Source organism: Bos indicus, chromosome 3 (genome assembly GCF_029378745.1).
Source record: "Bos indicus isolate NIAB-ARS_2022 breed Sahiwal x Tharparkar chromosome 3, NIAB-ARS_B.indTharparkar_mat_pri_1.0, whole genome shotgun sequence".
NCBI lineage: Eukaryota > Metazoa > Chordata > Mammalia > Artiodactyla > Bovidae > Bos > Bos indicus.
Window position 1 is genome coordinate 120,297,149 of NC_091762.1, and position 13,041 is coordinate 120,310,189.

The following is a 13,041-nucleotide window of genomic DNA, read 5'->3' on the forward strand; positions in this document are numbered from 1 at the left end:
TCCCTGGGTCGGAAGACCCCCTGGAGGAGTGCATGGCAACCCACTCCAGTATTCCTGCCTGGAGAATCCCATGGACAGAGAAGCCTGGTGGCTACAGTCCACAGAGTGGCGAAAAGTAGGACACGACTGAAGCGACGTAGCATGTCCAAAAGGACTTATGCCAGCCTGCCAGAGTTAAGCATAAGAGGCTGCCGAACAGTCCCCACAGTGGTTGCGCCAGCTGAGCCCCACAGCGTCGGGCTTCAGGAGGCCCGCTGTCTGAGGACAGAGCAAGGAGCATAAAGAGAGGACGATGCAGGAGGGGAGGCTTCCATCGACCTAGAGGGACTGAAGCTAGTACCCCACCTCCCGGGAGGGCCCGGCTCTCAGCCAGAAGCCAGAGGACAGCCAGGGAGAGCCCACGACGCCCTGGCAGGGTCTATCTCCTGCAGCAGCAGAGCCGACCTCACCCCAGCTTGACCACCCCTTTCTGTCTGACCCTGCAGGCCGCTGATTGCTACATCCAGTGAATCCTGGCAGCGCGATCTCTATGAGAAGGCCGTGCGCTAGTTGTGAAACAGGGCCCCTGGGAACTGGGGGGTCCACCTGAGAAGAGAACCACCCCTGCCCGAACCTCCACTGCCCCCTAGAGCTGCCGAGCGACCGCCACCACCTGACCCGCAGTCCTGACTTGGGCGGGAGACAACACCCACCAGTCACTCCTGCTCCTCAAGCCCCCAGACCTCTCAATAAAGAGGCCCCAGCAGGAGCTCCAGGAACGGGACCGGGGACAGGGGTGGCCAGGCGGGCGCCGCAGAAGCTCGGAGCCTCGGTCACGACTGCAGTGCAGACACCCCTGCCGTCAGCTCATGAAGCTGAGTCTAAGAACTCGACCGACACAAGACAGAGAGACTCCAGCGGCCACAGGGCCCAGCCTCAGCCAGGCAGCGCCAGTGGCCCGGGTCCTGCCCTGAGGACCTACCGTGGGGAGGTGCTCGCCAGGAGCGGGGAGCTGCAGGGAAGGGATGAGGTCTGTGATGCGCTGCCCAACCACCTCCTCCCCAGACGCGAAGCCATGCAGGTGTGCGAAGAGCCCGTCGCAGGATGTCACGGTGCCCTGGGAGGAAAAGCCGGTGTCAGCCTTGTGACCCACGTTTCCTGCGCTTCAGCTTTAAACCTCACTGAGCCTCCGTGCCTTCCAGCTGAAGGCAAGGCTATGGGTGCTCCCCCCGCCCCACCCTTGGAAGTGCAGCCACCCTCAGAACGCCGTCTCCCGTCCCCTGCCAGACGTTCCCAAACGCGTGTTCCCCCAGGCACCCACAGAAGCCCGGCTCACGCTGGAGGCTCACGGACCACACACACACCCGGCACCCCGCGCCGGCCTCGAGTGCGGCCTGCGTGCCGGCCACCACCCGGGGGCGATATATGACTTTATCCAAGTGTTAAGACCATCCGCTGGGGGGCCGGGCTCGTATCCCACGTGTATAGGTGAGGGAACAGAGGCCAGGGAGGCCGGATGCCCTGCCCAAGTGCAGCTACCAGGAGGGCAGCGGGCACACCCTCCAGGCCCCAGGCCCTCTGCCTGCCCGAAGGCCCCGGGGAACACCACGTGCTGACGTGCCGGGGGGGGCGGGCCCCGAGTGGTAAAGGGACGCACAGCTGGGAACCCAAACGTGACTCACGTCGCTCCGGAACGCCACCGAGGCCGAGACCCGCTCCACGGGCTCCAGGACGACCACGCAGCAGAGGCTGCACTCCTGCTTCACCCGCTTCATCCACACGGAGACCGGGATCCTCTCCCCGCTGCGGCTCACAACGTCCACCTGGGCACAGAGGGGCTCAGAGCGGCCCGAGCCCGGCCCGCGGGCACGCCTGCCTGCTGCTCACCCACCTCCCAGACAGAAACTAAGCAAAGCGCAAACAAGGCCTCCGACGCCTGACTGTACGGCCTCTGAGTGAGCGGCCTATCAGAAGAGTACGTGTTCTCATACCCCACTTCACGGTAATAAAGCGAGGGGAATGTGGCGGCCAGGCTTCTCAAAGAGACACCCCCACATGCTGAGTGTCTACATTTCCTTCTTGGCGCTCGTCCCGCGCACGGGTTATTTTCTGCGTGTACGTGGTCCTATCTAACTTGTTTCAGGGCCTGAGGCTCAGGGCTCAGCATTTAACACGCAGGTTAACATGCAGCCTGTTAACGTCCAGCCTGGATACACACACGGGAGAGCCCAAAGCTCCAGGGAGCCCTTGCAGCCATGCCAGCGCCCAACACCACCAGACAGCGGGGCATGGAGATGGAGAGGGAGACGACAGAACTGCAGCTCCCCGGAGCCTGGCCTGGGCCCTGCAGGCTTGCAGTGCGCTCCTCCTCCAGGCGCACCAGGAAGGCACAGCGTCCCCACTGACGTGGCCTCCCCGACGCCCACCCCTTCCCAGCTGCCTCCTACACCAGGGCCGAGGGTGAGACGGCCGACTGCGAGCACCGGCAGCCCAGAGGCCCGCACTCACCACGGTGCCGAACGCGACGGCGGCGTGCCCGTCAGCCTCCACGTGCTCCTCGCTGAGGGCCTGCACCACGTCGGGGTCCGGCTTCAGGAAGAACTGCGTGAGCTTCTGGCCGATGAGGTCATGGCTGCTGTGGCCCAGGAGCCGGCAGGCCCTGTCGTTGGCCACCAGGATCTGCGGTCACAGAGAGGAGGGCCCTGTGTCACCAGCAGCTCCTCCGCCCCCTGGAACAGCCGAGGGGAAGGCGGCGCAGGCCTCACTCCCCACCCCGCCGTCGGCACTCTCGGCAGAGCCACCCCGGCTCCTCCATCCCAGAGAAACAGAAACCGCTGCTGGCAGTGCGGCAGGCAGTACGGAGACTGCAGCCAGGCCGGCTTCCCCCAGCAAGATGGGCGCGGAGGTGCGGGCCAGCCCCACGCCCACCCATCTGAAAGCCTCAGCTCTGCGCACACAAACACGCATCCTGCAAATGCATTTGCTTTAAATCCTGGCTCTCCATGCTCGGCAAATGAGATTACATGACGCACTACCCCCTCTCGAGTCTCTGCATCGATAGGAGGACTCGATCTGTCCAGACAGATTCATACTGAGGTCTCCAAAGTCATCGCTCTCGCCACTGCAGAGGCAGATGCAGCCTTTCTCCTAACTGTACTGACACACCTGGGCGCCCATCTGAGGCCGTAAGCTGAGGCCGCAGACCCCAGGCGCACGGCTGGGTCACACCCCGAAGCACGCACCTCTGCGGTCTTGGCATCCACGGTGAACACGGCCTTGTTGGGGTTGCACACGGGGGCCGGGAGCAGCGGCGTGGACCACCCTGGGGACAAGCCCCGCAGCAGGGAGCAGCAGGACGTGCTGCCCAGGGACCCCGTGCGGTCCGCCTGCCCAGGCGTGGCCGAGCAGTGCAACTTGCTTGTGCAGATGCTTTGGGCGGCCAGTGACGTCAGGCAGTAGGAGCTCCACCTCTCCTCTGGAAAGCGGAGGGACGCGTGAGACCCCACCTGCCCCGCCTCGAGCTCCCGCAGGGGGCCCGAGGACGAGGGGACAAGTGAGACCCCACCCAGCTCCGCCTCCTGCTCCCGCAGGGGGCCCGAGGACGAGGGGACACGTGAGACCCCACCCAGCCCCGCCTCCTGCTCCCGCAGGGGGCCCGAGGACGAGGGGACGCGTGAGACCCCACCCGGCCCCGCTTCCTGCTCCCGCAGGGGGCCTGAGGACAAGGGGACTACAGCGTTGAAGAGCACTTGGACGTGCATCCAGCGCCCCCCGGGGTCCGTCAAGACCCCCACACAGCAGCATGAGCGCTGAGCTCCCTGCTGTCCCACTGCCCTCCAGGGCCCCCGGCCGCAGGGTCGTTTACCATCACTCCAGAAAGTCCACTCCAGCAAGCGGGACGTTCTCACCCAGCCCCTCCAGGTCCTCCTCTGCTTTTTGCACCTCCCTCCCCCCAGCCCGCTCCTCCAGCTCCAGCCAACTCCCACCTGCTGCCCCCCATGGGGACCCTCCCACAAGGAGCTGCCCTGGCAGAGCAACGCTCTCCCCTGGCTGGATCTGGGCCCTGCAGGCCGATCCCAGCCCGGCTTGGACGAGGAGAGTGTCTCGTCTGCTCAGGAGTCACAGCAGGCCTTCCCCTCTTCCTGTCAGAGCAGAGTCGCCAAGCGAGGAGGCCCACGTGGCCCCGTCCTGCACAGGCGCCACCCGGCCAGCGGAGAGAGGCTGCTTACCCGACAGTGCAATACGGCTCTGGCAGAGCTTCGACAGCCCGGTCCTCCTGCTCAAGTGTCTGTGGGCTGAGGACCCAGACCTGCCGGGCTCCGAGGCGGCAGGCGCGGCGTGGCCCTCCGGGGGCACTGACAGGGAGGGGCTCCCGCCCGGGCCCTGGTAGTCCTCTGTGGAGGCCATCGAACCCCCGTCCTCCATGAGGAGCTAGAGAGCCAGCGGGACGGCTGTCCACCGAAACACCAAGGAAACTGACCAGCGTCTGCCAGGCAAGGACACAGGCAGCTTAGCTAGCTCGTCCTTCACCTCAGTCCCAAACGGCCGTCTGGGGTCAGAACCTATGATGCGAGGACCGTCGGAACAAAGAGGAAGGGGTGGGAAAGAGAGAAGGGAAGGGGGGAACCTGAGCGGAGTGGGAAGGGGCCAGGAAGGACGCTGCAGTACAGACCCACGGGTGGGGGGCCCAGCCAGGGGCCTCCAGGGCCAGGGCGCCGTGCCCCTAGAGCCTGCACCCCACTTCTGCATTACCATCTGGGCGTCCAGAACCAAGAGCTGGCAGCTAGGGTTACAGGAAACAGAGACTGTGCTCTTAGAGGCTGTGCACAGACTCTCACACACTCTGAACTCCAGCACAGAGACCGTGGTCCCAGAGGAGCCTGGGCCGGACCACGTGTGGGTCCCAGAGAGGCTCCCAGAGAAGCAGGCGGCAGCAGGGCTTCCCCTGGGGACTGGGATGCTGGCTGCAATCATTTCTGTGATCTTGATCCTCGGGCTGACACCAGGGCTCATGGGCACAACCCTGGAACCCCCCCCCTACCCTAGTAGCACCAGGGGTTCTGCCCAGCCCACCAGTGTGCCCACAACAACGCCACGAGGCAAGGCCTCCCAGGCAGCTGGGCTGGGTCCAGTCCTACACACCAGCAGACCCACAGCAGCTGGCCCAGTGCAACAGAACGCTGCACGCCACCCACACAGGAAAGAGCCCTGAAGCCTCAGGTCCTGCTGCCAGGGCGGGGCATGCTGTTGGGCCCCACAGGACCCCACGGGACATTGTTCACACAAGGCCACTTCTCCGAGGCTGGGAGACATAACCAACCTACCTAGTATGAAAAAATGAAAGTTAGCAAGATGAAGCGATGGAAGAATATGTTCCAAATGAAAGAACGATGGAAAACCTCAGAGAAAGAACTTAACAAAACAAAGATGAATAATCCACCCAGGTGGCTCAGTGGTAAAGAATCCACCTGCGAACACAGGAGACTTGGGTTCAATCCCCGGATCAGGAGGATCCCCTGGAGGTGGAAATGGCAACCTGCTCCAGTATTCTTGCCTGGAGAATCCTATGGACAGAGGAGACTAGTGGAGTACAGTCCATGGGGTCGCAAAGAGTCAGGCAGGAGTAACCAAACACACACACAATCCACCTGATAAAAGAGTCCAAAGTGTTAGTCACTTAGTCGTGTCCAACTCTTTGTGACCCCAGGGACTATAGCCCCAGACTCCTCTGTGCATGGAATTCTCCAGGTAAGAATACTGGAGCGGGTTGCCATTCCCTTCTCCAGGGGATCTTCCTGATCCGAATATTGAACCTGGCTCTCCTGCATTACAGGCAGATTCTTTACCATCTAAGCCACCAGGGAAGCCCAAGAGTTCAAGATCATGACCATAAAGATGCTCACAGGATTCAAGAGGGCAAAGGGATGGACACAGTGAGAACATCTACTAAGAGTGAAAAATATGTAAAAGAACCAATCAGAACTGGAGAATATAACAGACAAAGAAATGCACTGGGAGGAATCAAGCAGATCAGATGACAGAGGAACAGACCAAAGACCTGGAAGGCTGAGTAGCAGAACCGCCCAAGCTGGACAGGAAGAATACACCAGAATCGAGGAAAATGAGAACAGCCTCAGGGACCGCCGGGACAACATCAAGCACGGCAACATTCAAGTTAGAGAGGTCGCAGCAAGAGCAGAGAGGCAGAGCAGAGGACTCACTGGAGAAAACAACGGCACAAGGAGCAGAGCTCTAGGTCCCGGAAGCACACGGCAACACAGCAACAGTGCTGAGAGGCGACAGGTGGCGACCAGACTCCCTGTGGAGATGGCCCCTAATGTACGTAAACGTCAAACCCATACGATGTACACCGAAACCAATGCTGCAAGTCAACTATACCTCACCTTTAAAAAAGGTATAAGAAAAGAAAAATAGGCAAAAGACAGGAAAAAAATTTCTCAGGAGAATATCCTGTAAACCTATGACAAGAAGCTTAATCATGACATTTGCATAACCATGACTACTTTACACCTACTAAATCAGCAAATATAGAAAACTCAGCAGTGGCCACAGGACTGGAAAAGGTCAGCTTTCATTCCAATCTCAAAGAAAGGCAATGCCAAAGAATGCTCAAACTACCGCACAATTGCACTCATCTCACACACTAGTAGAGTAATGCTCAAAATTCTCCAAGCCAGGCTTCAACGGTATGTGAACCGTGAACTTCTAAAGCTTCAAGCTAAATTTAGAAGAGGCAGAGGAACCGAGATCAAATTGCCAACATCCATTGGATCATCAAAAAAGTGAGAGAGTTCCAAAAAAACATCTGCTTTATTGACTCTGACAAAGCCTTTGACTGTGTAGATCATAACAAACTGTGGAAAATTCTTCAAGGGATGGGAATACCAGACCACCCGATGTGCCTTCTGAGAAATCTGTATGCAGGTCAGGAAGCAACAGTTAGAACTGGACATGGAACAACAGACTTTTCAAAATTAGGAAAGGAGTACATCAAGGCTGTATATTGTCATCCTGATTATTTAACTTATATGCAGAGTACATCATGAGAAATGCTGGACTGGATGAAGCACAAGCTGGAATCAAGATTGCCGGGAGAAATATCAATAACCTCAGACATGCAGATGACACCACCCTTATGGCAGAAAGTGAAGAGGAACTAAAGAGCCTCTTGATGAAAATGAAAGAGGAGAGTGAAAGAGTTGGCTTAAAACTCAACATTCAGAAAACTAAGATCATGGCATCTGGTCCCATCACTTCATGGCAAACAGATGGTGAGACAATGGAAACAGTGACAGACTATTTTTGGGGCTCCAAAATCACTGCAGATGGTGACTGCAGCCATGAAATTAAAAGACGCTTGCTCCTTGGAAGGAAAGTCATGACCAACCTAGACAGCATATTCAAAAGCAGAGACACTACTTTGCCAACAAAGGTCCGTCTAGTCAAGGCTATGGTTTTTCCAGTGGTCACATATGGATGTCAGAGGTGGACCATAAAGAAAGCTGAGTGCTGAAGAATTGATGCTTTTGGACTGTAGAGTTGGAGAAGACTCTTGAGAGTCCCCTGGACTGCAAGGAGATCCAACCAGTCCATCCTGAAGGGGATCAGTCCTGGATTCATTGGAAGCACTGATGCTGAAGCTGAAGCTCCAATACTCTGGCCACCTGAAGTGAAGAGCTGACTCACTGGAAAAGACCCTGATGCTGGGAAAGATTGAAGGCAGGAGAAGGGGACGACAGAGGATGAGATGGCTGGATGGCATCACTGACTCAATGGACATGAGTTTGAGTAAGCTCCAGGAGTTGGTGATGGACAGGGAGGCCTGGCGTGCTGCAGTCCATGGGGTCACAAAGAGTCAGACACAACTGAGCTACTGAACTGAAATCAGCAAAAATTAAAAGTTCTAAAAACTCTAATACCAAATGTTGATAAAGATGTGAATCAATGGGAACACTAACAAATTAATATAATCTCTTTAGAAAAAAAATCCAATGTTCACCTTTTCTGACAGTACTTTCCACTGTTAAGATTTACATCCTACAGAAATCTTTGCACACAGGTAGCAAGTCACACTCAAGAATGTTCAGGGCAGTATGGTTCATAATGGCAAAAGAAAAAATAAAAACCTAAGCATTCCTCAATTAGAAAACAGACTTAAAATCCTGGTACATTTGTGCTATGAATTATAGAGTGAAAATAAATTCTATACACACAGGGATAAATCTTAGGTGCTGCTGCTAAGTCGCTTCAGTCGTGTCCGACTCTGTGCGACCCCATAGAAGGCAGCCCACCAGGCTCCGCCATCCCTGGGATTCTCCAGGCAAGAACACTGGAGTGGGCTGCCACTTCCTTCTCCAATGCATAAAAGTGAAAAGTGAAAGTGAAGTCGCTCAGTCGTGTCCGACTCTTAGCAACCCCATGGTCTGCAGCCCACTAGGCTCCTCTGTCCATGGGATTTGCCAGGCAAGAGTACTGGAGTGGGGTGCCATTGCCTTCTCCAAATCTTAGTAACATATGTGAAAAAAAACCAAGTTACAGAAGACTATCGTCAATAGGATTCCTTCTGTGTAACATCCCCTCATCCACGCAGTTTAGGGATACACACTTACATGACAAACCCAAACATCAGGCTGAGGTGTCTTCCGAGGGTCCTCTGAGCTGCAAGGAGGAGGGGAACGAGGGCACAGGGTCTTCCACGTCCTAATTCGGGTGGTGGCTTAAACGTGTCCACTTTACTGTTTTGATTTGTGACTGATATTGCGAATCAATCAACTAGTATACAGTGAAAAACTGAGATATTTTACGTGTGCATGTTTACATAGCTCATGGGATCCTAACCAGTAACAGCTGACCATGAACCAAATAATGAACAGGAAGCAAGAAAGAAGCGAAGTAATAAACTGTTAGAAGGTGTTGCTCTCCCAGGGGCAACATCTAAACGTCACAGCTTGAGATGTCCTTCTTTCGGCATCTCAGTGTTCTAATTATTCCTACAATAACTGACGACGACATGGTCATGTTTTAGTTTTCCACTTCTACAACCGGAATATAGACAAAGCCCAGCAGACTTGATTATGATTTCAGACACTGTAAATGTTATAGAGCTTTACTTTGTAAAAGACAGTAAATAAACAAATGAGTAAATAAATAAAACTCTTCAGCATACGTTGTAAATGTTATAAAAGCTTACTTTGTAAAAATGAGGAAAACCGGGGACAGGAGAGAAGGAAATGAAGGGAGGGGAGAGGGCACAGAATGTTTTATGTTTTACTTCCTGATGGGAAGAGCTGACTCACTGAAAAGACCCTGATGCTGGGAGGGATTGGGGGCAGGAGGACAAGGGGACGACAGAGGATGAGATGTTGGATGGCATCACCGAGTCAATGGATGTGGGTTTGAGTAAGCTTCGGGAGTTGGTGATGGACAGGGAGGCCTGGCGTGCTGCGATTCATGGGGTCACAAAGAGTCGGACACGACTGAGTGACTGAACTAAACTGAACTGAGAAAGTAAAAAGTGTCAAAACTTGATAAACCAAGAAGTGGCCTCAGAAAAAACCACCTCTTCTCCGTTCGCACCTTCTGTCCTGAGCACAGTCTGTGGAGCCAGCTCAGCCTCACACAGCACATCGGGGCCACAGCCCCAGGGTGGCTCCTGAGGGCACAGAGCCCAGCTTCACATGTCCTTAGATCACTTCCTTTCTCACCTGTTCAAGTTTGACTCAAACTCTAATCAGAAATGCCTGCAAATCCAGGCCAAAGTTTTTGGAATAGGTGGGGTGGTTTTTAAGGGCGGTGGGGGGGCGGGGGGAGGCGGTGTATGATTATTCTGTTTTGCATCCCCTCTGAGCAGAAGCCACGGGAAGCTGGACGCAGACAGCATCTTATGGTGCCTCAGAGTAACCCTGCTCCTGGTGCTGGTCTTGATTCCAGAAAGTGTGAGTGACGCTCCCCACCCCCAATCAAACAGAAGGAGAGGTTTGCAGGGAGCTTCTGGAAAAGTACTCCTTGCTCTTACAGGTGAACGTCTGGAAGCAACTGGCTTTCTCCCAGGAGAACAAACGCTAGGAGACAGTTGGTTCCAATTGCTCCCACCACTGCTGTACAAGCAGAGCAGTAGAGCATGAGGCTAACAGGCTGGCGGGCAGAGCTGAAAATGACAAGATGTCATTTTGAGCCACAGGAGACCCTACCCTAACACCTGTCTTCCTCTCGACGTCAGGTGTGGGGTCTATCCTGAGACTGTTTCTTGCGTCCAGGCCCCCTCCAGCGTATCCAGGGCGACGCTGCTGAGATGGAGTGTGTGAGTCAAGGGCGCCTCTCAGACCTGAGAGGTCAGCACAGGCGTCCAGGAGGAGGCACCAGCAGAGTTGAGCCAGCAAAGCAGAGTGAGGAAGCCTTTCAGGCAGAGCTGCAATGAGTCCCACAGGGCCCCTGGGGAGGGGTCCACCCATCAAGACGGGTCTGGAGAAACTGGGCTAACTCCCAGGGCCTCCTGTTGCTGCCGGCAGTTACGGCTCTTACCCCAAAGACTGACTTTCAAAGCCTGCTTTGAAGTAACCTGACCAACAGGGGGAAGGGGAGAGTCACAGTCATTCACGCAAGAAATTATGTCTTAAAGCAATAAACTGTGGAAAATTCTTCAAGAGATGGGAATACTAGACCACCTGACATGCCTCTTGAGAAATCTGTATGCAGGTCAGGAAGCAACAGTTAGAACTGGACATGGAACAACAGACTGGTTCCAAATAGGAAAAGGAGAACGTCAAGGCTGGATATTGTCACCCTACTTATTTAATTTATATGCAGAGTACATCATGAGAAACGCTGGACTGGAAGAAACACAAACTGGAATCAAGATTGCGGGAGAAATATCAATAATCTCAGATATGCAGATGACACCACCCTTATGGCAGAAAGTGAAGAACTAAGAAGCCTTTTGATGAAAGTGAAAGTGGAGAGTGAAAAAGTTGGCTTAAAAAAAAAAAAAAAGAAAAAGTTGGCTTAAAGCTCAACATTCAGAAAACTAAGATCATGGCATATGGTCTCATCACCTCATGGGAAATAGATGGGGAGACAGTGGAAACAGTGTCAGACTTTATTTTGGGGGGCTCCAAAATCACTGCAGATAGTGACTGCAGCCATGAAATTAAAAGACGCTTACTCCTTGGAAGAAAAGTTATGACCAACCTAGATAGCATATTCAGAAGCAGAGACATTACTTTGCCAACAAAAGTCCATCTAGTCAAGGCTATGGTCTTTCCTGTGGTCATGTATGGATGTGAGAGTTGGACTGTGAAGAAAGCTGAGCGCCAAAGAATTGATGCTTTTGAACTGTGGTGTTGGAGAAGACTCTTGAGAGTCCCTTGGACTGCAAGGAGATCCATCCAGTCCATTCTGAAGGACATCAGCCCTGGGATTTCTTTGGAAGGAATGATGCTAAAGCTGAAACTCCAGTACTTTGGCCACCTCATGTGAAGAGTTGACTCATTGGAAAAGACTCTGATGCTGGGAGGGATTGGGGGCAGGAGGAGAAGGGGACGACAGAGGATGAGATGGCTGGATGGCATTACTGACTCGATGGACGTGAGTCTGAGTGAACTCCGGGAGTTTGTGATGGACAGGGAGGCCTGGCGTGCTGCGATTCATGGGGGCGCGAAGAGTCGGACACGACTGAGCGACTTAACTGACCAGAAAGCAACAGCAGGAAGACACAGAGGGGAACCCGCAAGAGAAAGTGAGACACAGAATCAACATAGGTTTACTTTGCCAAATGTAGAAGGTAAGGGGACAGAAAGCATAAGACCGCACCGCAAGGCCACAGTCCTTGTCTAGGGAAAGAAACCCTTGCGAGGAGGTTAAAGACAAAGCCCAGGTGTGCAGTGGGGACGTCGGGCAGCATGGATGAGGTGCTACAGCTCACGGCTCTCCGCACACACGTCCACTGAGGGGCTCCTGGGTGTCAAGCTCCGCGAGCCTCCTCCTGGCCCCTTCCAGGGGTGGGACAGGCGCGCACAGTTCCTCTGCGGGCAAGGACCGAGCGCCGGGTGGGACCAGGCCCAGGCCGAGACCCTGAGCGGCGCTGAGGGGCGGGACCGGCCAGGCGCGAACAGCCACAGGGCGGCAAGCGGGCCGCGCGGGGAAGGCAGTGGGACAACGTGGGGCGCGGGGCGATGCTCCCACGCGGGTGGCTCACCTGAGATCGCCCAGTCACCCGCCGAGCTCTCAACGCGCCGGGAGGGCGCCAATCCGCGCCTCTAGCGCCACCAGCCAATGGCAGAGCGACGGCGCCGATCGACAGGTCCCAGAGGCCAACCGCCGGCGCCTGTGGGCGGGGACCCAGGGAACCCGCGAGGAGACGCCCGCGCTAACTGTTGCTAGGGACGCGCCGGAGTCCGTCTACGGTGCCTCGGAGGAGCCAAAATAAACGGCGCCTCCGCCAGCGCGGTCACCGGACGCCGTTTCCTCCGGTCTCAGAATCGAGAAGGCTGAGGACCGCGGACCTCGCCTCTCGGAGGCCTCGACCTGAAGGCGCGGAGCAGAGAGCGGCTCCCTCACGGCCCCCGATGCCGGGGCCCGTTTCGGACTGCGGCGCCCGCAGTAGCTAGATAGGCGTCCAGGTCCGACCAGCTCTTCCGGACCCGTTAGCGGACAGGCCCCGGAAAAGAGAGCGGGCGCCCCGCGCTGAGCGTTAACTGGAAGCGGCCCATTTGTACGGGCTCAGTCCACACCGCGACGCCGGGACAATGTCTGCCCAATTCTGCAGACGCCGCCACCGAGGCTCGGAGGGACTGGGGAGCTGCCCCGCCGTGTCCCGCCACCAGTCCACGAGCGCAGAGCGACCCCACGCTCCTCTCCGCTCGCCCGCAGGTTCGGCTCCGTGCTTGCGGCCCCGAGCATCCCTGCCCTCATCCCGCTTCCCGCCTCCAGAGCCTCCAGTGCGCCCATTACCTGCCTGGCGGGCGGGGAGACTGGCGCCGCGGAGGCGGAGGCACGCGCGGCCTCGAGGGTGAACTACAACTCCCATGAGGCTCTCGAGCCGCG

At 56.1% G+C, this 13,041-nt stretch overlaps 1 protein-coding gene across 4 annotated transcripts in view; it reads right to left on the minus strand.

Moving 5' to 3' along the window:
- Window positions 1-13,038, minus strand: part of PASK (PAS domain containing serine/threonine kinase) — a 33,878-nt gene extending 20,840 nt beyond the window's left edge. For 3 of the 4 annotated variants that reach the window (XM_070787073.1, XM_019958048.2, XM_019958051.2), the window contains exons 1-6: window positions 12,194-12,921; window positions 4,209-4,465; window positions 3,222-3,454; window positions 2,488-2,658; window positions 1,662-1,802; window positions 962-1,096 (exon numbers count right to left, since the gene is read on the minus strand). In XM_070787073.1, the coding sequence (XP_070643174.1) occupies window positions 962-1,096; window positions 1,662-1,802; window positions 2,488-2,658; window positions 3,222-3,454; window positions 4,209-4,404 (876 nt within the window). In that variant the 5' untranslated portion in view covers window positions 4,405-4,465; window positions 12,194-12,921. Of the gene's footprint in view, window positions 1-961; window positions 1,097-1,661; window positions 1,803-2,487; window positions 2,659-3,221; window positions 3,455-4,208; window positions 4,466-12,193; window positions 12,922-12,948 lie in introns of those variants that run through there. The other variant, XM_019958049.2, reaches the window with a different exon arrangement.
- Between the last annotated feature and the right edge of the window lie 3 nt (window positions 13,039-13,041).